The sequence below is a fragment of the Galendromus occidentalis genome, unplaced genomic scaffold (assembly GCF_000255335.2).
Source record: "Galendromus occidentalis unplaced genomic scaffold, Mocc_1.1 scf7180000075950, whole genome shotgun sequence".
Lineage (NCBI taxonomy): Eukaryota > Metazoa > Arthropoda > Arachnida > Mesostigmata > Phytoseiidae > Galendromus > Galendromus occidentalis.
Genome location: NW_003803940.1, coordinates 119,761 through 143,744, shown reverse-complemented (window position 1 = coordinate 143,744; position 23,984 = coordinate 119,761). Strand labels below are relative to the sequence as shown.

General features: G+C 52.2%; 1 protein-coding gene across 1 annotated transcript; it reads left to right on the top strand.

The window, feature by feature from the left end:
- Nucleotides 1–144: 144 nt before the first annotated feature.
- LOC100900522 (anion exchange transporter) lies at nt 145–22,887 on the top strand. The gene is made up of 19 exons (XM_029113027.1): nt 145–294; nt 760–988; nt 2,032–2,181; nt 2,272–2,396; nt 2,535–2,682; nt 2,758–2,868; nt 2,964–3,118; nt 10,349–10,513; nt 10,682–10,834; nt 10,954–11,036; nt 11,281–11,428; nt 11,553–11,744; nt 21,145–21,240; nt 21,393–21,499; nt 21,672–21,729; nt 22,083–22,191; nt 22,271–22,365; nt 22,466–22,520; nt 22,787–22,887. Exons 1-19 carry the CDS (start codon nt 145–147, stop codon nt 22,885–22,887), a joined length of 2,430 nt encoding a protein of 809 aa, XP_028968860.1.
- The last annotated feature ends 1,097 nt before the right edge of the window (nt 22,888–23,984 follow it).

Sequence of the window (23,984 nt, the reverse complement as noted above, 5' to 3'; positions counted from 1 at the left end):
ATTCGTTCTTGTAATTTGCTGGGTCTTCGACGAAGCATTCCATTTTCCAACGGTTCCGACGAATGTGTTTCTATCTCGATGACGATAGAAAATATCTTTGTAGAACGGGTCCTCCTCAGACTTCATCGGGACGATCACCTTGAGATGGGTCCCCGATTACTGCAGGAAGCCTTGACAACCCACTTGAAAAACCTCCATCTCGATCTACCGCTCTTGCAACATTCCAAAATCGAGGGTTGTCATATATCAAAATCGAAAGGACGTTTCTCTGAAGTCGGCAAGCGATTCGATCACGTTTGTGAAAATTCTTGCGAGTTTCGCGTCAATACACGAGGGTCGCCATGATTGTGAGGTCCTCCCCGCCCTCTATCGTTCCTGGTCTCAATAAAACAGGACCGATAAGTTCGTTGTAGAACTTATTCAATATTCAATAGTCACACAGTTGAAGCCACGTTGTTACTCTCCGCTCACATAGCACAGAACTCGATATAGGCGCCGTCGCTTCGAACTTTGTGCAGGAGAAAAACAGGATGCCGGTCGATCAACCAGAGGATATCTTGTTCCTTCGTTGTTATTTTCATATTGTAATAAACAATATGAAAGGTCTCAGCGAACGAACCGCAGCGCGCTTTAGAGGCTGGGCTCTCCGTTTGGCGTTTGGCCGACGCGCTCGATGAGGTCATCGGTCACCTCAACCTTTGTGAGCAGGAAATCGTAGCAATTCTTTTGATCTCTCTCAAAGTACTCAACCTTCCGCAGGATGTGAAGGAGGCATCTCGGGAAGATCCCATGCTGGTGTCCATCCTCGAACGCGTCAGAAAGGGTTGGCGCGATGACGATCGCAGAGATCCGGCCCTCGGCCTTTCGCTCAACAGGCCGAAAGCATATGCGAGACCGACGGCTGCCTTCTCTCGAATGATCGTCTACGCGTGCCGCAACCTCTCCGTAAAGCTCCACAAGCTACACGTCGCGCATCCGGGCGTTCGGCGTATGAAAACGCTCACGCGGGCTTATTTTCACTGGCCACAAATGGGCAAGGATATCGAAGGGTTGGTTAACCTGTATAGCCCATCGTTGTTGAGCAGTCTCGCTTCTGATCATGAGTCAGAAGCCAATCTACGCAGCCAAGTACGCAGCCAATGAGAGGACGATGTATCGGTTTCTCGATTGTGGTCGATGAGTCACCTCATCAGTTGGAATTGTCAAATCCTCGACATCGAATCGACGACGCTAGCAGTAGAGCGTACTGACGGACGGCGATAGCTGCTTCATTATATAGGGGGGGGGGGGGTATTCCTGGAATCTCTTCCGGGCGGAGCTCAATCTCCTCGACTCGTCGGAGCTTCCGATCCCCGGAACCTGCCTAGAGCTCCGGACTCACCGGAGCGGGAAGGAATCCCATCAGGACTACTGCCTATGATTACCTGAGTTCCAACCAAGTGTTGAGCCATCACACCCCCCGTCCGGCCGCTCCTCGCATGGATCGGAAACTAGGTCTGCTCCCTGTTGACCAAGTTGGGACTCGTTGTCCGGACAGTTCCTGCGACCGGGGTGTGGACCCTGATGACGAGGGACGATAAAGCGAATTCATCTCTTTAGCGAGCGAAGATTCTTCGAATTCTTATCTCGTCAGAAAACCATACCTGACCTCCTGGCTGACCGATTGATTGAATACGCAAATAGTTTGAAAACCGAGTCCTCACTTCGAAACGATCGTGGGATAATGGTGGTGCGCGAATGCTCTCGGAATGAGCGGGACGGCTAGTAGTTAGGTCATGGACCTTGAAAGCGCGAGGAATTTCATAGACTTGTAAGACTTGGCTTTTGCTGAATGCGCTGAATCTGATTTCTGGACGCATCACCTGTCGGGCGTATGGAGGATCGGACCTACTAATCCCGAGAGGCTATGATCGGTTTCTCCGTCAGAGGTTTCCTTTCGGCAAAAAGATCGAAAAAAAATCCTTTCGGCATCGCGAGAGGCAGACGGAATGCATTCGGATCTCATCGCTGATCTTAGTCGTTTTATTGTAGGAAGCAGCGCCAATTCCTTCTATCAATTCAGACCGAGCGACGAGCTCGACGGAAACGTGCGAAGCGCTTCAGAAACGAGAATGGACAATAAAGGTTTCATAAACAGCAGCACCACCGACATTCCGGGAAGAATCGAGGAATCCTCAAACGGTTAGTTGATGATCACAAGCGAGAACCGGACGACAGTCTTCAGAGTCGAATCTTTCTGTAATTCCTCGATTGAAGCCCCCCACCCCATAGAACACGCGATCAATGCGAACGTCCTAGCGGAAACACGCCGTCAGAGTTCGAGTTTCCGGTTCGAGATAACCCCGGACGATCTTTACGGCTCATCATCCGATCATTCTTATCGTAAGAGAACGGAGGTAAGTACCAGAACCGGCGAGTTGGGGACTCTCACAAATTTGACCGTAACACCAATCGGTCTCAAATGGCCCTCCCGAGCTGCCTGCCGGAAAATACTGTCGGTGTCAGATGAGGAGAAATATGAATTAAAGTTTCAGAACGCAAACTGTGCCCGAAAAATGGCAGCCCGGTTCCATCCCAAGAGACTGGTTCCGATTTTGGATTGGCTACCTCGGTATGAATTGGAGAATCTGAAGGACGACGTTGTTGCCGCCATCACGGTGGCGATTATGCACGTGCCCCAAGGTCGGTCTAGCTTCTAAAAGCACTTCCAACTCCTGCTCGAATGACTCAACTGTATGCTTTCCTCTAATCATCTAGGTCTCGCGTATGGGGAATTGGCCGGGGCCACGGCGATACAGGGTCTCTACGTTTCTACATTCCCTCCCTTGATCTACGCCCTGTTGGGAACCGGAAAGCACATATCGATAGGTCAGTGTTCATGTGAAGAACGGAGCTCCAGAAACTCGGCGGGGGAGTGATCAGGAGCGATGCTGGTCTCACGACAGAATCTCGATCTCGCACAGGAACCTTCGCCGTAGTCTCCCTATTGGTGAGGAGTGCTACGCCCGTTATTGCGGAACATACGGTATCTGTAAATGGCACGGATACCCAAATCGGTGAGATTTACTCCGTCGATGAAGTCATCTCCACTTTTGCCACCGTGGTCGGATTGCTACAAGTGAGTTCCATGCATTCTCATTCCGTCCTCGGCCGTAGAAACCTTGGGAGTGAGATCTGATCCCCCGGATCTGCGGTCGATCGACGATGCGAAGATCCGAATTCCAGGGGAGGCACGTATCGCTTCCGAGGATCTTCTCACGAAATTCACGTGTTTCAAGAAGTCTGGAGAAAATAGAGGCGGAATTCGTGTCACACACAGCCCTGGTTATTGAGGAGAACACTGGCCAGTTGAACTCAGAAACGACGTCAGAGGCTGACTGCAACGGATTTCCTGGGAGCGACCCAGACGCGTCCCCCAGAAGTTAGTCGATCTAGTTCATCGAGATGGCCTTTCACTGCTAATCGCTGCTCCCAATACTCTTCTCGAAGCCGATTTTCCGCCGTTTCGCAGTTTTCTGCTGTCATATTCAAGTGACGAATCTTATTGAGAGCATTTCCGTGAGAGAATTCCTCATAATCCATAACTTCTCGAGAGGGGAATCATAATTTGAATCCACGAACATTTCAAGGAGATCCGCGAGTTCTTTGTAGCTCTCAGGGTCGCCGTTGAACCTGGGTAGACGTATCGACTTCGAGAAGCTCGGATGCATTTTATTCTTGGCCTGAGATAAGGCCGAGTTCACCTGAGACGAGTTTGGGGCCGGGGTTGGATCCGCCGCAAGTGAAAGTTCGACTTTTTGCTCGATGACAGGAGCAAGATTGGGAGGGCTCGGAGCCATATTAACGGCCGTACCCGGAACTGTCTGGAGAATTCCGGGAGTTCTCCCGAAGCTGTCTCGCGATTGCTCTCCTTGCTTTTAGGTCTCACAGACTGAGCTCCGGTCGATTCCACTTGAGGCTGGGCGGACTCTCCGAGTAGCGCCGAGACACTACCCGGATTTACCACTGCCCAATCGTGTCCTACCGATGGTGTCGCCGTACGCTGGTGATCTATGCTCGTTGACTGAAGCCGATTGACGTTATCTGGCGTAGATACCGCTCGCTCGTTCTCCTCCATCGCATTCTGGTGGTTGATCCCAGGATGTGACTCTTTCGGCTCTTCCCTATGCATTTCTGCTCCTTCGGTTTGGACGAAGGAGCAATGAGCAATGAGCAATGAGCAATGAGCAATGAGCAATGATCGTGATCGGATGGACTCGACGTTGGCTCATCTGCAGGAACTGTACGCCAAATTCGTACAGCGCTCCTTCGTCCAAACCGAAGGAGCGTTAAGTTCTCCCTCTACTGAAATTGCTTCCTCCAACTTGGCTCAAACACGGCCCTGCGGCCGGAGATTTTGAACAGTCGATTCTTGATCGGTTCGAGCACCGCCATATATTGGGGAATTTCGGAGCTCAAAGTTTTCTACTCACTCGCCGCTTCATGGACCCGGTTAGTGCTGTCGTCATAAACAAGGAGCTTGAAGCTCAGGTGATGGTACTCTGAATTCAAGTCGGCGAATTTCTCTTGCGGTGATTGGGATAAATTCAACCGGAAACCCCAGTCCCTCGAGGGAGGTTTTTCTTCGCCCCTGGATCCAGCCGGTCGTCCCTCTTTGTTCAGCTGATCCGGCGATACTTTCATACTGCCCAGAGATCTCGTCATGTCGGACATTTCTTCGTCCGAAGGAGACGGGGGCTCTCGGTGAGCCATGGTTTCGTACGTTACCGACTTCGAATCAGCGTGCTCTTTGGAAACAAAAGCATGATGCTACGATGGCCCAGTCCGTCGGGCAGTGAATGAGTTCGAATTTGTCACTTCTGATACTAACAATGTTACACACATTCCTGGTTATTAGAGAGAACACTGGCCAGTTGAACTCAGAAACGACGTCAGAGGCTGACTGCGACGGATTTCCTGGGAGCGACCCCGACACGTCGGCTCACTATGGCGGCTCCGATCGAACTGTGCGGGCTGCGGCTCGCCGTTGCTAACGGCGTGCTTTTCTTCCCGAGGAGGTGAACGAAGAGGCTACTTCGTCCTCTACGCAATGCATAACGTTCCGTCCCAGTCAGCCCTCCGACGCATCTTTATTGGAGTACTCTTTTGTATGATTCTCTTATTTTTCTGATTCTTACATCAATGATTAGTCGTCCGAAAGCGGCAACGACGGCTCCGCGTGGAACCATCGCGAATGCATGCTCGATTCGCGACAGTTCGTAGCACAGAGGCACTCCGCCCCTGGCCTAGTCTGGACTCTCTTCATCAGACATCGATTTTGCAAATAAGGCTACGCTTTGAAGGTGGCGACTGTAGCTGCTTGGGGATCTCGATGGGTTCCCCAGAGCCGGGGAACAGGCGGGAGGGCCCCGGAGATCCGTGGGAGTCAATTGAGACAATATACTCACTCATTCATCATAGTAAACGACCACCATCTCCAAGACAATATACTAATTTATTCATCATACACCATAGTTAACGTTTCCGGAGAGCTTTGTACACGACGGGAGGATATACCTAGATATATGGAGGAGGAGGGGCCTAATAGAATTCGCATTCCACAACGAGAACTAATCACAACGAACTCTCATTCGCTTTCCCTCCATTCGGCTCATATAGGAGCACCTATCACAGGACTGCGGGGGCTTCCCCGAAAATAATACTGCGGCTAACAAGCGTCCTTTCATACGTTGAAGCCCCATCCGATCGAGGAGCGAGGAATAGCGTGAGGAACTCAAATCTCTTTGTGAACGTTCTCCTTCTTCGACGCGTTCGCAGGATTCATCTTGATAACCAGAGGTGCGACGAACTTCTTCACGTCAGACTTCGCCTCGGGTCCGACTTCCGCCCCTGATTTTTTGTCGTCCGCTTTCTCTAATTTCGAGCTCTTGTTCAAATCCTCGAGAATGGCGGGTCCTTCTTTCTTAGCAATTTCCGACAAGAGCTCAGGGTGTTCGGGGAGCGCGAGCTCCGCGACGGGTCCCAAGAATCCGGGCTTCGGGGACAGAATGCTCTTGTTCAGTGGTGTCTGATGATTGGCAGCATTAGCTAACGATGCTATAGGATCTGCGTTTGCGGGAACGTCTCTCGCATCCGACGGGCCCCGGCTGGTTTTCAGAGCCAGGTCCTCAGGCTCCTTGTTCAGACGTCGGTTGAGAACTTTCAGAGGTCCCCTGAACTCGACCGGCTTCGGATCGGCGCTCGGTCCCTGGAGTATTGAGCTCGTCCTGTTTGCTTGTGTGGGGAGTACCTTGATCACTTGACTGGGCCCGACTTTGGTATTCTCGTCCCCTTTGGTCCTATTGCTCTGGCTCTCGTGAGTTTCCTTATGCAACTCGATTTCCTGATTGATCTTCTTCTGTATATCCTCGATCATTTTCTTCTGCTCCTTTTGGACTTCAACGATTTTCTCGAGGAGCTCGATACCCTGCTGCTCTTTCTTCGATGAGCTCTCCGGATTGGGCTCAGGTTCTGCGGGTTTCTGTGAACTTAGGACGGACGAGCCTCGTCCCCGTTTCTCCGGCTCCCCATCCTGGGCGACGGGTTTCGCGTCGACGATATTGCCAGCGGGCTCGGGGGACGGCTCGAGTTTAATCCGCGCGATAGGCATTACCTTCCCGGGATCGGATCCTATTCTGTACCGCACGTTCGCAGTTTTGTTCCTGAGAGTTTTGATGTCAGGAATTTCTTCGTGAGGCTCCACCGGTTCAGGTCGTTTAGGCTCCGCATGTTTCGGATCCGGCTCCTTGATTTGAAGCGGGGCCTGTGGTTCTTTGGCGATGGGGATCAGAATTCCTTGTTTCTCCATATTCGTCAATTTTATCGACGGCTTGAGTGCTCCCGGTTCATCGACACGATTCATCATCGAGAAGCTGCAGAGACCCATTATGACCAAGCCGAGCAGAATCACGAGCTGCAAGAGAGTTCCGGGATATCGAGAAGACCGTGGGTATGGAATCTCCACGGATTTTTGCATTCCGCATTGACAAAAGTCTAACCTGAGCGGTGATCCTTTCGAAAGTCTGGTCCTTCTTAGTGGCCCCAAGATAGATTGCAGCTGGAGCAACGATGCACACGAGACAACCAACAGTTGCTCCGCTCATCCCCAGGAAAAGTTCGATTCTCGGTATGACGAGGGCGGCCCCGAGGGTCGAGAACAACAAAAAGCATGTCAGCAACTTGAAACGATTCTCGGGAATGAAATCGTGCAGCGAAGACGCCGAATCGTGGAGTTTGATACCCTGAAAAGCATTCCCTCATTTTACTTCATTCCAACCGGAAGTTCCACCGAATTGAGTCGCTGATCGACAGGAATCTAACGGCAAAAAAGGACAGGCTATCCTCCAGGACGTGTCTCGGAAGGGAGAGCGCGGAAAATCTCTTCGGACCAAGATCTCCGGAGATTTCTAAAAGCGAACGGCAGATCATCGCATTCGATCTCTCACCCGTCTGTATATGATCGAATGCAGCGACGTTCGGCACGGGAACAGGCACAGCGGGAACGACATGATCAGCGATGCGACGAAGCCGAACTTGAACATCAATGACATCCAGGAATCGTCCAGGAGCAGGAGCGAGTTTCCGGGCAGCGTCGTTATTTTTCGTAGGACGAGATGTAACCGCAGAAGCCAACGACACAGTACACCGTCAGACAGGTCTGCATCGCGGACGAAACTGTTCTGTCACAGAGTCTCATGTGGTGGATGTCTGTGCCTGCCAGATCGAAAACCTCGAATATTTGCGGCTGACCTTCAATTGACAAGATGAGGTTTTTAGGATCGAGCGAAACTCCTCCAGGACTTTCGGAAAATCATTCGATGTCGCATCGACCGTGATTGGGAACGCAGCAGATCGTTCAAGGACTCTCACCTGCCAGAGCCATCGCGAAAATGGGCAATACCGCCAATAAATTATCGGTGTTCCACCAGACGACCCGATGGAACCAGGTACCATCGAGCAGCGAGGGGAGTGAATCTACGAACATCTTGAGGGCGAGGAACACGTAAAACATCATTGAAACCATAGAAAACGAGGTCAGGGACTCGGCATTCCTCCTGAGAGACAGAGGCAAAGCGACGAAGAAGCCTATGAACACCATCATATAAATTCTCGATTCCGGGGAGATGGCCGAGTTCATTAGCGCCGGCAGGATGTCACCGGTCACTACGAACAAGGCCACGCATCCTCCCAACAGGAAACATATGAGACCAAGCTCGATGACCAGTTTCCCGTTGTAGCCCAAGGTGTGGTAAGCTAGATATTCGAATTTCCTCCTGCGAGTCACCATCGAGGCCTTTATGAGCATGTGACAAGCGTATTTGTTGACAAACGCCGAGGCAGCGAGTACGACGCATGACAGGACGATGCCGCATTGCTGGAAGCAATATGGCATCGTGAGCAGCGACACACCGATAATGGAGTTCGACAGGTTTATGAGACTGCTCAACGACGTCGGCATCCTCGATTCCTGCAATTGGAAGATACATGTCAGTTACGATCAGAGCATGCCGAGGTGCCCCACCTGGGAGAGCTCGTATGGGGGGCGAGGGACTCTCTCCGAGAGATATCAAGTCCAGAGAATTCCAGGGAAGCGAATGTCACGAAGTTTTGAAAACAAAACAGACAGCCTCCCGGGACGTCGGGAATCATGCGACAGGATACCTGGGTCTCTCGAGCTCAAAATAGTTTGCTTTCGACTTCTTGCGCGGACTCGCAAAACTTATGGAGTTCACGCTGACGGCATTCATGTCACCGTGACCGTCGAATCGAGTGTGTCAAAACAGCCGAGTTCGGTTTGTCCGGCCACGTCGCACTTCGGGGGAAAAATCGAAACTCACCAAGCATTTGCGTCTCGAGGTCCCAAAGAACTTCACGCGTCCGAATGAGATATTCTAAGCGTCGCAGACCACCATGAATATGCTACACCCGCTCTTCTCATGCTGTCACTAGAGACGAACAGCCGGTCTCTCCCGATAATTGAGCGCAGGATCCGTCTGTCTTTGTAACTCTCTCTCTCTGCTGTAATAACAGCTGTGGAGAGAGAGCAGCGTTTCGGAGCGGCGATCTGGGTTTCTCAGTCAAGACACACGTCACACGTCTCACGTCTCGTCGCCGTCACAGTCGCACTACAACGACGTCAACAACCGTTGGCGCGCTCCATTCTTCTTCGCCTGTTGTCTCCTCCATCATCATCGCCGTTGCCGCCGTCTCCTGAACAGTGCGCGCGCGGCGGCGTGTGTGTAAACGAGGAATTCGTCTGCTCCGTGTTTATGTTCGAACTCTCCGCTCTGTCGGTGATTGAGAACTTTGCCAGATGAGAAGATCACGCACTGCCCACTTCTTTGAAAAGTCGGCTTGAGAGCCCTCTCTAGGGAACGACGGTGAAATAATGTGGCGAACTTTGGTCGCGAGGTTCTCGAAAGAGCCTCCCAAGTTGGACCCTTGGTCGAGGAAGCAAAATCCCATCAGAGTTCCCAAGGCGAAGTTCTGGGACAAATTTCCGAGGCTTACTTACTACGGTAGTATCACGGCAGGGACTGCGATACTATTCTCAAGCTTCATCTACGATTCTTTCATCCGGAACAGAGTCTCTCCAGGTCAGAAACCAGTAGCGGAGCCGATCGACTGGTCGGGTCTCACATGGGGACGCCAGGATCCGGAAAGAGCTGAGTATCATCGGAAACGATACCTGGAGAAGACTGCTCGAGCGCGAGAATACGCGTCCAAAGGATTGTTGCTGTTCTCCAGGGATGACTAGGATTGGATATCGAGCAGTGATGTTACGCTAGGATAGACGGGGAAAATCTTGTGATCGGCTCAATGAGAAGCGAGAATAAATGTTTGTACATGTATGGAGTGACGAGACCTTAACGTAGATGGCTGCTGGCTGCGGGCTCTGAATGAGAGCTCTAGTGCGAGGTATCGGGCTCCCGACCTGTTCATGTTCCTCCGCATCGGTCCAGCGTCTAGCGTCTAGCCGAAGCTGTTTCCAGGGGCAGGAGCGTGCTCCTACGCGACCCTTATTCTTCATCATCTGCATAATGCGTAATGAGGCTCAGGGAAAGATCCTCGATCGTCGCGACCAGTCCCGAAAGACAGCGGGATCCTAGGTTTAGAGTCCCAGGGATGATGTGGGGATCATTCAGCTTTTTTGAATCAGGAGGAGGAATCGCTGCTCGATCCTCGGGGGTACTCCCCCCCTGCGACGATTTTTGGTCGTTCGGAACAGGGCGCAAGCTCGAAAGTCTCTCGAGATCGTCATCCGCCGCAGGGTCACGAGCACAAATTATTCCCCGACGCCATTCCGCAGGTGATCTTAGGCATCTGCTCCCTCGGAAGTTTATCGGTTTTACTGAGCGAACCGATGCTGTCGGGTTTTACGACCGGAGCCGCAACCCACGTGATTGCCTCACAGCTCAAAGGTCTCTTCGACATCCAGGTCCAGCGGAGGAAGGGAGTCTTCAAAGTCATTCTGGTGCGTAGACCCGCCTGAAAACGTCGCTTGGCGATCATCGACATCTCCCTCGCCTTCCCACATCCGCTTTGAGCTTGCCTGACAGGAATTTCAACCAGTCCGAGGGCGAGGCTCCGAGCTCGCCGCTCATTCCCGACTACGAATGGCTCTTTTTCCTTTCATGTACAGTCGTTTTACGACGTTGCCATACGATTTTTAGAGGTTAATGTCGCCACGACCGTGATGTCTTTGACCGCTGTGGTCGTGATTTATCAAGGACAGTTCTTGAACGAGAAGTTCAAGGCGAAGCTATTCATGCCTGTCCCCGTGGAGCTCGTCGTGGTGAGACATCATCTGATCTTCGTCGTAAAAGTTCTATTCACGAAATCCGCCGATCCGATGAGCTCCGAGGTATCGTCCCGGATCGGGGTCGATCTTCGCTCATCGAACTGTGTTCTCAGGTGATAATCGTAACGCTGATTAGCTACATCACGAGATTGAGTGATCTATACGGGTCTGCGATCATGGGGGAAGTCCCGACAGGGTGAGCCGTTACTTTAGTAATTCAGAATTTCCAAGTTCACATACGCTTCGAACGATAAGCCCCCGCTCTGACGATGAGTAGGGCTGAGAAGTTGGCGCGATCGCGCCAGAAGCCGTGACTTTTCACGGTATTTTCAGGCGATCCTCAATAGGAAGTCAATGGGGGTGAAAATTGCCGTGAATTTCCGGGTAAAATGCCGTGAATTGTTCCCAGCCTTAACGATGAGGGATCCTTCTGTTCACAGATTGCCACCGGTGACAATGCCGCGAATGATCTTGTTCCCCGCCATGCTCAAAGAAGCATTCATTGTGGCGTTCATAAGCTATGTGATATGCCTTTCGTTGGGGAAAACATTCGCTCGTCGCAACGGATACCGTATTGACGCAAATCAGGCACGTCCCGGAACGGGGAAGGATGCAAATTGATGTTCCCGGAACCCCCCCCCCCGGAGATGTGATCGCTTGTTGACGATGAAACCGCAATCGATGAGTGGTACATTGATCGATTCTCTCGCAGGAACTCATCGCCATGGGGAGCGCAAATGTGTTCGGTTCATTCTTGGACTGTTTCCCTTGCGCTGCCTCGCTTTCTCGGAGTAGTTTGCAGGAGAAAATCGGGTCCAAATCCCAGCTGAGTTCGCTCATAAGCTCTGCCCTTCTCATCGTGGTGATCTTGTTCGCCGGACCGCTCTTCTTCTACCTGCCGAAAGTAAGTTCTGAATCTTTCTGGACCAGTGCTCCCCTGATAGGAGGCGCGCTACCCCGAAAACCTGGACGTCGAGATCCGAGTAGAGCACGGAAATCGCCCACCTGCTCGAGGAAAATGATATTGCCGTCGGTTTCGTGGGAAAGGTCCCTCGGTTGCAAGTACATCTTCCATATTTATTCCATTTTCACCTTTCCCAACTAAGCACCAAGGTCTCCATGAATGTGATGGCACTCCGAAATTATATGATGCGGGATACAGTGACATCTCACGACGGCTACGTCTTCACATGCTGGACGCGTCTTTACCTGTATTCTAGATTCAAGATACAATTTCGATCAATATTGAGACTTCGCTCCCACCCCTCCCGTGGAATTCCTCCTGACGGGAGCAGATCATACCGCATCAATCAGACACGGAGAAATTCGAGATTGATAGCCTCTCTGTTAACTGGGAAGGATCCAATACAATGGGAATCATCAGGGAGTTCAGGAGGGAAGCCCGATCTTTTTCGTCTCGGAAGAAGCTTCTCACTCGTTCGACGGCGCGATTCAACGGAGGATATAAAACGAAAATACGGCAGTCGGAAAGAGATCAAGGACAATGCCAACCCAATGAAATTAAATTCTCCAGTATTCATATGCTCGGCGCACATAGGATTGGCAAAACAACCGGAGGACGGAGCGTCGTCGATGGGGAAAAAATCTCGGCTCAAGGTCATCCCCCAATGCTGGCACTGGAGGCTCAGTCATTCCAATTGCCAAGTCTCTCGCTTCTCTCGGGGCTAGATCTCTACGCGGTAGATTGTCGTCTGACATTTGGACCCCTAAACGGGGAGCAGGAGCTTGAGCTTTGAAAGTCTTTCTTCGTCTCCCCTCACGACGAACTTCCCGAGAATTAACTCTCGTTTCGAATCATGGAACGTCGGACACCTCCCAGAGTTCCGAATCGGAAAGCATCCCTCCGGCAAGTCCCACGGAAGGAGCCAGGCTCCTGGGGTTGAGCGGATCCGAGTCGGAGAATTCAACTCGCCGGCTTTCGTTCAAATGAGTTGGCCGAAATGACCTTAGTGATGATGGGCTCCACTGTCGAAACGATTGGGATCATTCCTCAGTTTGGCCCAGGGCTTTCTTCATGCACGGCCTTCTATCTTCGAGCACATTCTCCGGGAAACATTGATGGGAGACCCTCTGAGTTTCGAATTCTCCCCGAGCCTCCAATCATCCCCAAGGCCGAAGACGAGAAGATGTCGAGATTTCTTCCCCCTTCGACAGTCGTTATGATGACGAAATATGTCGTGGAATGAATGCTCGGCAAACGATAACATGAGTAGCATAAGGTAAACATGAACACCACGTGGATTACTTAGAAACGGCACCGGCGACATCGTCGGGGATTCTTGCTGATTGGGGATGATATAAATACGTAAATACCAGAGGATACTCAAAGTGGAGATCGCTCGAAAAAAGAAGTTGATGAAAAGTCCGGAAAGCTCTATCACTCCGGAACCTTTCGAAATCACAAGGCGCACCAAAGAGAGGGTGACTGAGTTGAAACCGATGATAAATCCGCTAACGCCATTCGTCTTCAGGAATTTGGTTATTCTATCGGTGGAATTGGGTTCTTAAACCTACTTTGAAGCTGCTGGTATCACAGTGCGCCACTGGCAAACTATATTGGAATAAAATTCATCCAGCGCGACATCTCACGAGTCTGATGTCCGTACAAATGGTGAACGACACCTCGAAACGGGCGAGGGATTGTGTGAGTTCGGCAGGGTCCTCGGCATGCTCGCTCGCCTCCTTCCGATGCTGGACAGCACCTCCAAGGAACCCTCGCACCGCCGCATCGTTCGACGCGGCCTCATCCGTAGAAAGCTTATAAAAGGTGGAGCATCTCAACTTTGCTTTTTCGGTCTCCCAGATCGCCCTCGTGTTCCTCGTGGCCGCGGAGCGGACAAACATTGAGCGTTTCTGGAACCGCAGAGTTTCCGGGAAACTCAAGTATATTCCGTTATTCCTCCGAATCATCCTCGCTCTCGTGTCGGTTATTGGTTTGCTCTCAATCCGTTATCCTCCTGGCCTTGACGTTGATTGCCGGAGTTCCAAACTCCAGCTCTGGTTGAGCTAGATTTTGGGTGAGCCATGGACAATCGTATTCATGAAAACTCTGGACTTGTCTTGAAAGTGTTCCGTTCCTCACTGTTGCCCCATCCCCCTCTATACATACATTCAGCTTGTGGGGTGACTAGACAAGTGGATCTGTACATATTGGCAGCTCAATTTGCATAAAGAGTCCGTGGAGCTCCCGCAAGCTCACGGCAACGTTTCTCGAGATCTCTTTGGATCCGTCGGCTGTCGTAATCGGGACATTTTAATTCCGTCCACGTCGAGTGGTCCGAAGGGTTCCTGATGGGATTATGGCAGAAATGAATGGTCTTGCAGTTGCGGTGGCGAGCGGAATATCCATTAGGAACGATTCACTGAGGACTCGTCGAGCGATCGATTTCTGCTATCGACAGACATGCTTGTGAAATTGTGATACATGAATAATCTCTCTCTCTCTCTCGACTAGGGTTCATCACTTTTGCTTTCCTGCCTCCGCCGACTAGAATTCAAGGCTCCTAAGGAACATTCAACCAAATTGATGATGTCGATGAGTCTTTGGAAATTCTCCGAAACCCCTCTGTTTTCCGACCATCGTCGATTGCGAAGATTGTCGCAGAAGGGACTTGTCCACCAGGAATTATTCTATCGGCTTTTTGGTCGTCGGTTTGTGTCTTACGGAACCTCCGCTTGCTAATCATCTGCCTCCTCGACTTTTTCGGTCCTCCGGAGTTATACCGTAGAGAAATCCGTGATTGCAAATGCGAGTGTTCTGAGGTCCCGCTCGCGCAGGAATCCTCCCATCTGGGCTGATAAAAGGTCTCTCCGCTCTAGCTATTTGTCCTTCTGATTTTCAGCGTAGCTCGTCGTAGCCTCACTAGTGGGATCCTCGTGGCTCATGCCGGTTAGTAGTCCTCCGAAAGTAATGTCGATTTGGAATTTTGGAAGATCGTAAATTATGGTCAGATGGAACAGAATATTGCTGAGTCCGAAGATGTACTCTGCGAGCGCGAACACGCTGAACGCTGGAACAGGAAGACGGTTCCATTAGACCCCGCTGTGTTTTCGGGACGCTGCCAGTCGGTAACGACGACCCTTCTCGAGAAAATTCCGTTCACTGAGATTTATTCGCTACGGCCAAACCGATCGTGGCTGTGCGAATCAAGCGTATCAGAGCAAAATCTAGCCCCGACTGTCGTCGGGCAGAGGGGAGGGGGCAAGCCATCAGGCTAAACGATTTCCTGCGTTTATCTATGCCCCAATTGATATCACCTCCGGGCAATGGCTGTCTCGGCCCCTACTGCATTCGGTCCGTGACGGGGTCTCGGTGCCCCGCCACGACCACAGCCTTCAACCGCTGGCGTCACATGAACCTACGGAGGCGGGCGTGAGGTGAGGGAAGCTGACGTGGCGGTCATGGTCGTCGTCGATTCGGACGCTGACGACAACGGCGATCACAACGGCAACGACGTTAGGCAGGAGCCGAGATAGGTACGAGCGAAACGACAGTCTGTAGGTTTCGGTACGCGGGAGTGGGGGTTGTTTCGCACAGCGTGTCTCTGAGAGTGAGGACGGCGAACGAGTCGCTCTTCACTTGGTATTCGTCCCAATGCCAGAGTGGTGGCCGTGACGAAGGAATCGACAAATACTCCCTGCGATATGTAGCGTATCGCTGCTGCTTGTTAGATCAGTCACGTATCGTCCGGGTGTTTGCCGGCGAGACAGTGATTGGTCGATTGGCGACGCCCAGAGCAGATTTCACTCGATATCCCCGACCGTTCGTTATCACGACAAGGACAGAAATGACCGTAATCATCATCACAGCTCTCGCGGTCGTTGCCGCCAGCGAAGGCGTCGCAAACCTCAACTCATAGTGCTCGACGTATCCGCGGCAGAGCTACGAGAGGGCGGGTCATCTAATTCACCTCAGCGAAAATTGGCTGTCTCCCTGATTCCCGTGGTGATACCAGCGCTCAGATCTCATTTCATCCAATATCCAGGAACATCTATACCTTATGTCTTTCCTCCCGAAGCTCCCGGTACGGTCCCAGTGAAGTTGTGAGCCTGACTTCGGATTCGCAAAACGAGCTCTGATATCTAAATCTCATTGAATGCGGGGAAACGCGGGGAGGAGGGGGGTCCACTTACCCAGTACAAGACATCGCGTTCGATGCAGGTAGAAAAAGATGGTCATTATGACGGAACACAATACACTGCTCAAGGCAAGACGAAGTTTGTACCTGTGAATCGAGAAAGCAACACGTGGACGAATATTCTCCCGGGAAGACGTGCGCGCATGATTCCGGAAACCGAACAGACTCGCTCTCCGTCAGGTTTTCCCGTCAAAATCAGTTCGCGTCAAGCCAAAGAGCCAGGGACTCCGGGCGAACAGCTGCTCCCGAGCGCGATCCGTTCCCACCAGCTACTGCACTGAGAGTGAGATCTTCATCGAAGGTGCCGGATTGTCCGTTACGCCTCGGCCTCGGGACCATCCGATCACGTCGCGGGACGTATCGGTTTTTTGAGAGTTTCGCGTGACTGCCGCGAGTGTCTCCGGACGCGATCGGTCCAATTCGGGGCACAGGAATCAAGCGAGATAAAAACTTCGAATTCAGAAAAGCGAACCCTGACAGGGCTAATCACCTTCGGGAGAGGTCCTCTTCAGCTGTTGACGGCTCGAATCTCGTTATAATCCAGCAAGTCAGAACTAGATGAGTCAGGTAGAAGGCGGCGAACGAGCAGAACAAGAAAACGTGCATTTTGAAGGATTCCTTCGACGAGATGAATGCTACCCCGATCTGGAAAGGAGTTCCTGACCGTTAGCATGAGTGAAGAAGGGCTTCAACAATGAGTCTGTCGACCTGGACCTCCGTACAGAATGCTCCGCCACTCTCGTTGTTGACAGCCCTCGCACCTCTCGGCAACCCACGCATTTTCTACAGAAGCCCCGGGAGGGGAATCGGAAGCAAGCCCGAAGGAAAGGAACAAGAGGAATAAATGCGAGCCCAGGATCGGCGACGACCATTTGCATGATCGTGCCTCACTGCTGCTACCGCTCCTACTCTGTACTCACCAACGACAGACATTCAAGGATGTGCGACACGGCACTGATGAGCACAACTTTCGGGTAGCACCAGCGTGCCACGGAGCCAACTTCTTGGAGTTGCTTCGACTTGTAGTAAGAAGGTAACATCGAGGCGAGAAAGATCTGAGGTCCGAAGTACATCGCAACAGCCATCCGCCAGACTTGACATTGTGGAAATATGCCCGTCACCGCGCTCAGAGACGGCAGGACGTTGAACACCTGAATAAACAACGTGCCGTCCCTTTATACGGCAAGCCCCGCACATGTAGACGAGGTAGTCCTCGCGACCGACGGTAGCGGGGTTCGCAGCACTCCTCTCGATTCCCGACAGGGAACTTCCACCTCAGCGAGACCGAAGACGAAGAGAGACTGAGCCGAGACATGGAACGCGAGACGTTGTGACTCCTCGTCGAAGGCACTTTTCAAGGAACTCCGAATTTTCCCCTCGCGGAATCCCCCGTCTGCCAGTCTCCCGGCGACTCACCTTACAGATTGTGGTGTTCACTGTCGAATAGCTGAAAGCTATCGAGTAGAGGAAGCAGGCGGACAGCGTACAGACCGGAAAACAGGCCGTGACGTACGCGAACCTCCGCAGACTGGAGCCGAACAGTAGAGATGTTTGTGAGCGCCGTTGCATTTCGAAGCCGTGTGCTATCTAAAGCTCACAACCATATCTGTGCCTCTGAGCATCGAGGCTCGAGTGACTTCCGACGGTGAGGCCACAGAACGGTCCGGTCGAACGCTTCTCAAGGAACGACCGAATGACGACGTCAATGTTTGTATGTCTGCCACCCTCTCTACTGGAGCCCACTGTGGCTCTCGGCGGCGACGGGAATCAACGCAGCTAGGAGAGGGTCCTCGCGAGCTTTGGCCCTCCTCCAAATCAGCAACGCGCGGGCTAGCGGCCGGCGGGCCGGCCGGCCGACCGCCCGGCAGAGCAAGTCGGGCCTTTCGCTCCTGAACACCGATGACACCAGACTCCACGAGAAGGGTGTCCACCGAGTCAACTGGAGTGGCCGAACAGCGGTCTGAACAGGCAGACAGGTGTTTAGAGCCTGGAATCGGACCACGATACCAAGCAGCGGAAGTGGCAGTATCAGGGACATCCAATCGGGAGCGGGAGGAAGCAGTTTAACCGGATTCGACAAGACTCGACCAAGATCCGATCGCATGGGCGGCTTTCGGAGCAACGCCCACAAATTACAAGAGTTCCGCAGCTTGCGGCAACAGCAGCAGGGAGGCGCGATGCCGGTGCTAAGTCGATGAAACGGTAGAGGCGGAAGCAGAACCGCCGCCGAAGGGCCGACCAGGCAGGACAACTTGGGGAAAAAAGACTCTCCATGGAGCGGCGGCTTACGAACTGTTGTTGTTCCAGGACGATTCGGTTCCTTGTTCGAAGCTGGGAGCACTTTAATGTCGAGCGCAGACAAACAAGCTCTTCCGAGCTCGACGAGGCTCGACAAACTCTTTCTGTCGGTTGGCAATTCGAAGCGATGACGCAGCAGCTCTCGAGGGTACTCGAGTCGCGCAGAAAGGACAAGCATTTTCTCTGCGAAACCTTGTGATATCTATATACATCTCTCCATCGCAAAGGAGCCATCGATTGGTCGGCTCATTCCCTCCTGTTATTCGTTGTTTGGCTGTTGGTCTTAATCGAACAGGTGTGGCTTCCTGCCTCAGGATGATCGTGAGCGATGATCGATCGGAGCGAATCCGCCTCTATTATATGGCACGAATCAATTACTGCAGAAAGCCAAGAGTGTTTGACCCATCTGAGCCAATGATCGTTGAGGGTACCAGGAGCTTACGGAGGGGAATCGGAGCGAGGTTTTGACTCTCTGCAGCGAAAAAAAGTTGAAGGTGCGCCGGAAATTCTCACTCCTGGAGACCCACTCATGGATGCTCGAGGGAGCTTGGAAGCGAGGAGAAAAATATTGTGTATCGGCAGAGTGTCTTCCAAACTGAGTTTGAGGAATGCCGCTGTTCAGGACACGACAGAGCTCGGGTGCAGGCCGACTCTGAGCTAGTCAGTTCTCGACGGTAGCCTCGTCCTCGTTTCGGCCATATGACGTCCCACCGGGCACGTGGGGGTTTCTCGCTTCCGAATAGAGAGCTTTTACTATGGGAACTTTGCCTAAGCCGTGACGGAGTCTTGAGTCCTGGATTCCCCGTTCCGAATCAGCGGATTCATCATCAGGGTCTCCGTAATGCCGCCGTTGTCGTGCGTCATAATCATCACCACCGTTACTCGGAATAGGGTCAACGTCGTCGTTGCCGGTTGCGGCTGAACTTGAGGGCTCTTCTGGTTCCCCGACCGGTTCCAAGTATTGGAAACTTCCGCTTTCAGCCGCTCTGGGACTGAGCGGAGAGAAACATCTCGACGAAGCCAAAGAGCGACTGTCGAGTCGGCGCACGGCGTCTCAAGGAACAGTTTTTCCCTGAACAGGAAGGGCTCTGATCAGCCACAACCGTTTCGAGCGGTCATGAATATCTCACTATGTTGCGTCTCGAACTTCTTCCTCCATCTAACTCATTCCTGCAGCTTGTTCTCGGCCCTCCCGCAACCTCCTGCTTCTCCGGGGGAGTGTGTTCCTCTCCTAGTGTTCCTACGCTTCGGAGGACCACTTTTTGAGCAATCCGACGGTACTAGATTACTCGTGTCGGACAGAACTCTAGGCCCGAACAATTATGGTTGCCCGATTGGCCGATCGTTCGTTCGACCGTACGTGACTCGTAACTCAATCGCGTCGTACAACACTCCACAGAATTATCGTTGCACGATCCCTTCATAGAATTGGGAGCCTTGCACTCGAATCACACGGATGGAAGGAGGCCCCAGGGATACGATGAGAACTCTCGAACGTAGATCGAATACAATTTTTCCGTGTGAGACATTGCAATTGGCTTCCACCCGAGGTCGAGCGAGAGTCAAAATTCGAGGATAGGTAATCGGGATGCTTGGAAGAGTCTGAAGAGCTCCCCGACAGCGAAAGAGAGGAGTCGTAGTTCGCCTTCAACCATCTGCCGTATCTGATCCGTATCTGCCGTACTTGTCCAATCGGCTCCGAGCGGTCGGTCGGTACGGAGAATGCCTGCTGAAGGGACTTGACAAGGGCGCATTCGATGCCTATGGGGCTTTGGTGAAACCTGATTGTTGGTTTTCAATGTGAACGAGGAAACTGCAGCTCTGTCTGGGGCCGAGTTATCACATGAAGCCGTCGAACCATTCTCTTTTGTGAGTTTTGTCCCCTTAGACTCAACTCGGGAGCCACGCCAGAGATCCCACCCTCTCCCGCAATCGACTGCCTCTTCCTTGTTGCTGGCAACTGAGGTCCCAGACTCTTCCTGATCATTGGGGACTCGAATTCCCGACTGTCGCTTCCGCCGATGTCGGTGCTGATCGGGAGTTCAGGGAAAGCTTACCTCATACATAGTTCTTGTAGGTGTCGTGCGCATCGAGGGATCGATACAAGTCTCCTGAACTCTGAAGACCGTGTTCTTTCTTGTCGGCGATAAGGGCTCCGCGGATGCGTGCGAGAGTCTCCAGAAGGCGATGACGATCGAATCCAAGCTCTCATAATCAGCACGTCGCGGTCATATCTCGAATGAGAGATCGGTGCATCTACGAGAGAGAATTCCCTCTTTAGTGCTACCAAGCTTCGCTTCCTACAGACAGGTAGTGGGAGCTCCAGACAAATGAAAACTCGAATGAGAGAAGTTTTCCTCTCCATAGATTTCTCGATAGCAGCCACGTCTACTGATCGATTCTCGATTAGGATTGAAGTAGCCGAGTAGCCACGGGAAAAATGGCCTGGAGGTGTCTGGACGACAATCGTCGGCAATCTAGCTAGACCCAACAAGGCCCGAGAATCTGAGAGATCCGTTCATTATCAACACTGGTTCCCCCACCCATGGTCAGAAGTTTCATTCCCAGCTGATCCCAGTCGATACTCAGACTCTGTTGAGAGACAGGAGGAGGTCGTGATCAGCGGTTTTTTGCTGCGTGACACGATAACGGACGGCCTATGGGTGTCAGAACTCGTCCTCTGTAACATGGGTCACGGCGCTGTTCGCCCATCCGTCGGTAGACTCGTTGTTCGGGGCTCGCAGCCGCGGGACAGCGACGTGCCGGCGGGGCGCTAAGAACAGTCAGAACGGGTGGCTCGTTTATACGCTGGTCGTGACGAATTATTTACGAGTGTTTTCATTGCAGTGTGTCCTCTCATCAATCATCATCGTCGCACTAAAAGGAATGATCCTCCAGGTCAACGACTGTTTCCGTTACGCCAGGGTTTCTCGCATGGAAGCGGTGAGTTCGATTGCAGGGGATCGAGCCCCTTTCGGTCGAGTCCTCGGATTCGGAAGAAGGAAGTTTGAGCGGCGACTCCCTCCGTCAATCAAGCAAAAATCTCAGTCGGTAATGGCCATGAGAGTCGATCTGAAAACCAGTTGCCCTCAAAGGTCGTCTGGCTGAGCACCTTCCTCGGCTGCTTCGTCCTCGATTTGGAATACGGAATCGTCGCCGGAGCTATCTGCACCGTCGGCACGTTGCTCTATCGAGACTCAAAGTTAGTACATGTGACAATCGATATTCCTCCGAACATGTCGCACTCCGCAACGACCGACATAATTTGGAGATGTCCTTGTCCGATTATCCTGTGTTTGCTCGAGATTAGAACTCGGGTTTCCATAATGCGAATCCAGAACGACCCACTATCCGTATTTCCCACCTTTCCGCAGACCCCGGATACGATTCGTGAAATCATCGAAAAAAGGGCGCCCCTTGTCGCAATCGACGGTAAGCGAACAAAGTCGAACCGTCCTGGGCACACACAGGAGTATTGCAGGATCCGAAGACCTCTTGGCGATCTAGCCGTCTCCTCTCTCCGCTTGCTCTTTTCCCCCCCTTGTGGACGTGGCCGGCGCAGCGCTGGGAACCTACCAGGAATAGCTCCGGGCACAAGTGAATTGAGAGGAAGCTTTTGCGCACATAAGGAAAGACGCTTGTCTCTATAAAAGAACTCCTCCGATACGAAGCTGGCAGCCAAATAGACTTCAGTCTGTCAAACCCCGAAAGGTCATTGGTGAACGTAAACAGAGGATGGCGTGACCGTACAGCATGAGCGTTCGTAAGTTGACCTCCTTTTGCAGAGCTGGAGCGATGATCGGCAGGTATCCGTCATTAGGGTGGAGTCAGAGATCAACTTCATCAACCGGGACGCCTTCAAAGATCAACTCCTTTCTCTGATGTACGTCGACGGTCGGATTTATCCAACATATGTATGCGTTCAATCCAGTGCCGATTCCCCAACTCAAAGAGGCTACGATTCTTCTCAGAGATGCCCCAGCTGAAGCGATGCGAAAATCCCTCTTGGTATTGGATTTGAGCCTATGTCCCTACATCGACTCTTCAGGTTGCACCACCATACGCGAGGTCTGTCCGAATCTATAGATCGAGCGTCAGACGCAGATATTCCTACTGCAGGAATGAGACCGGAAAGAGACGCTTGCTAATTCCTCATTCCATTCTACAGATTCTTACCCATTTCACAAAACTCGGATTCCGGATCTGTGTCGTGGGCGCACACGGTCAGTATCGCACGCCCTCAGGTATTCATGGCATGATGGTAGATTTATTGAAGAGATCCACAATCGCCCTCGGGCTGCTTTCGTGGTCGAGTCGAGAGGATCTCCCGGCGAAATCACGGACGTCACGAACAGAGCCCGCCGTTAGGCGGGAGCGCTCCCGGGACGATAGACAGCAAGCGAAATCGGATGTCAGACCTGCAATCCCACTGTCCTGCTGTTCACGAATCACAGATGACTGAGGAGCGTCTCATGTCTGTCCATTACAGAGGGCGTTACGGAGTCGGTGATGCTCAGCGGGGACAACGAAGTCACCTTCTCGGCGAACCTCAAGAACGTTGTCTTTGACTTGAGCTACCATCCCCTCTAGGCCACCGCCGCGCCGCAGGCCGATGGGGCGTTCAGTTCGTTTACAATCTTTCTCCAACACAATCTCTCGGTGAACATTGCATGCAGTCCCTCCCGTGTTGAAGGCAAGAGGGAAGTGCAGAGCGATAAACTTTGCACATGATGCGTTTCCCCAGCGAGGCTCTGTGGGACGCCGTGGTAGTGTTCATATAGGACAGAATTCTCGTTGGCGAGGAAACATGCATTTTTATGGATCGGCAGTGTCTGCCGATGCCTGATCCCGGATTTCCCATGGGGCGCGTCGAAGACCCTCCGGAAAAGGATCCATTAGGGCTCATGAGGTATCGCGATAGAACATCCTGATCGAGTACCAAGTGTCCCAAGAAACCTTTCATTAGCGGCAATCAACGCAAGTTGGGAAAAGCATCATGGTATTGGAAGGACCGCAAGAGTCTCATTGTATATGGATGCATAATGCTTGTTGAACGCTCAGATCGTTATCAGCACGAATTCTTGCTCGGATTTCCCCGCGAAACCGCGGCCTTCGCTCACGACTTCCTCCTCCGTCTGCGTACCCGTTCAGTACCGAGCGATGCTCTGCACTACGAGCTCGGTCCAAACCGAGGAAAACCCGACAATTGTCCAACGGAGCTGAGCTGTTCGAATAAAGGCTAAACCGAGACTACGGAAATGCTGGGTTCGAATCACTGTCATGGGCAAGCCTCGAACAATAGGCGTAATTTTGTCAAGCGATCCTGGTCGATAAATATGAATTCAGCTCCTGCCTCATTCTCGCCACTGGAGGAAGTGAGGCTCCCACGCTTGTTCCTATCAGAGGAGCTCGGCTCGCTGCACCGTGAAGTCATGGAAGTTGAAGCGTTCCTCTGCACGTTCATAAACCTGAACCAAGTGAACTTCCTCCAAACGGATTTGGATCTAAGGCCTGAGCTAGGCAACTGCACGAGCTCGATGTTCGTCAATCCGCAGGGCTGTGAAAATGGTTTCCACTTCGGAGTGCCTCCGTCAGCCCTACCCCTCATCGTCAGGCATCGTCCAGTCGTTGTGGCGGCGAAGGTACAGCTGAGATTCTTGAGGTTTCTCGAAGAAACTTGCTATCCT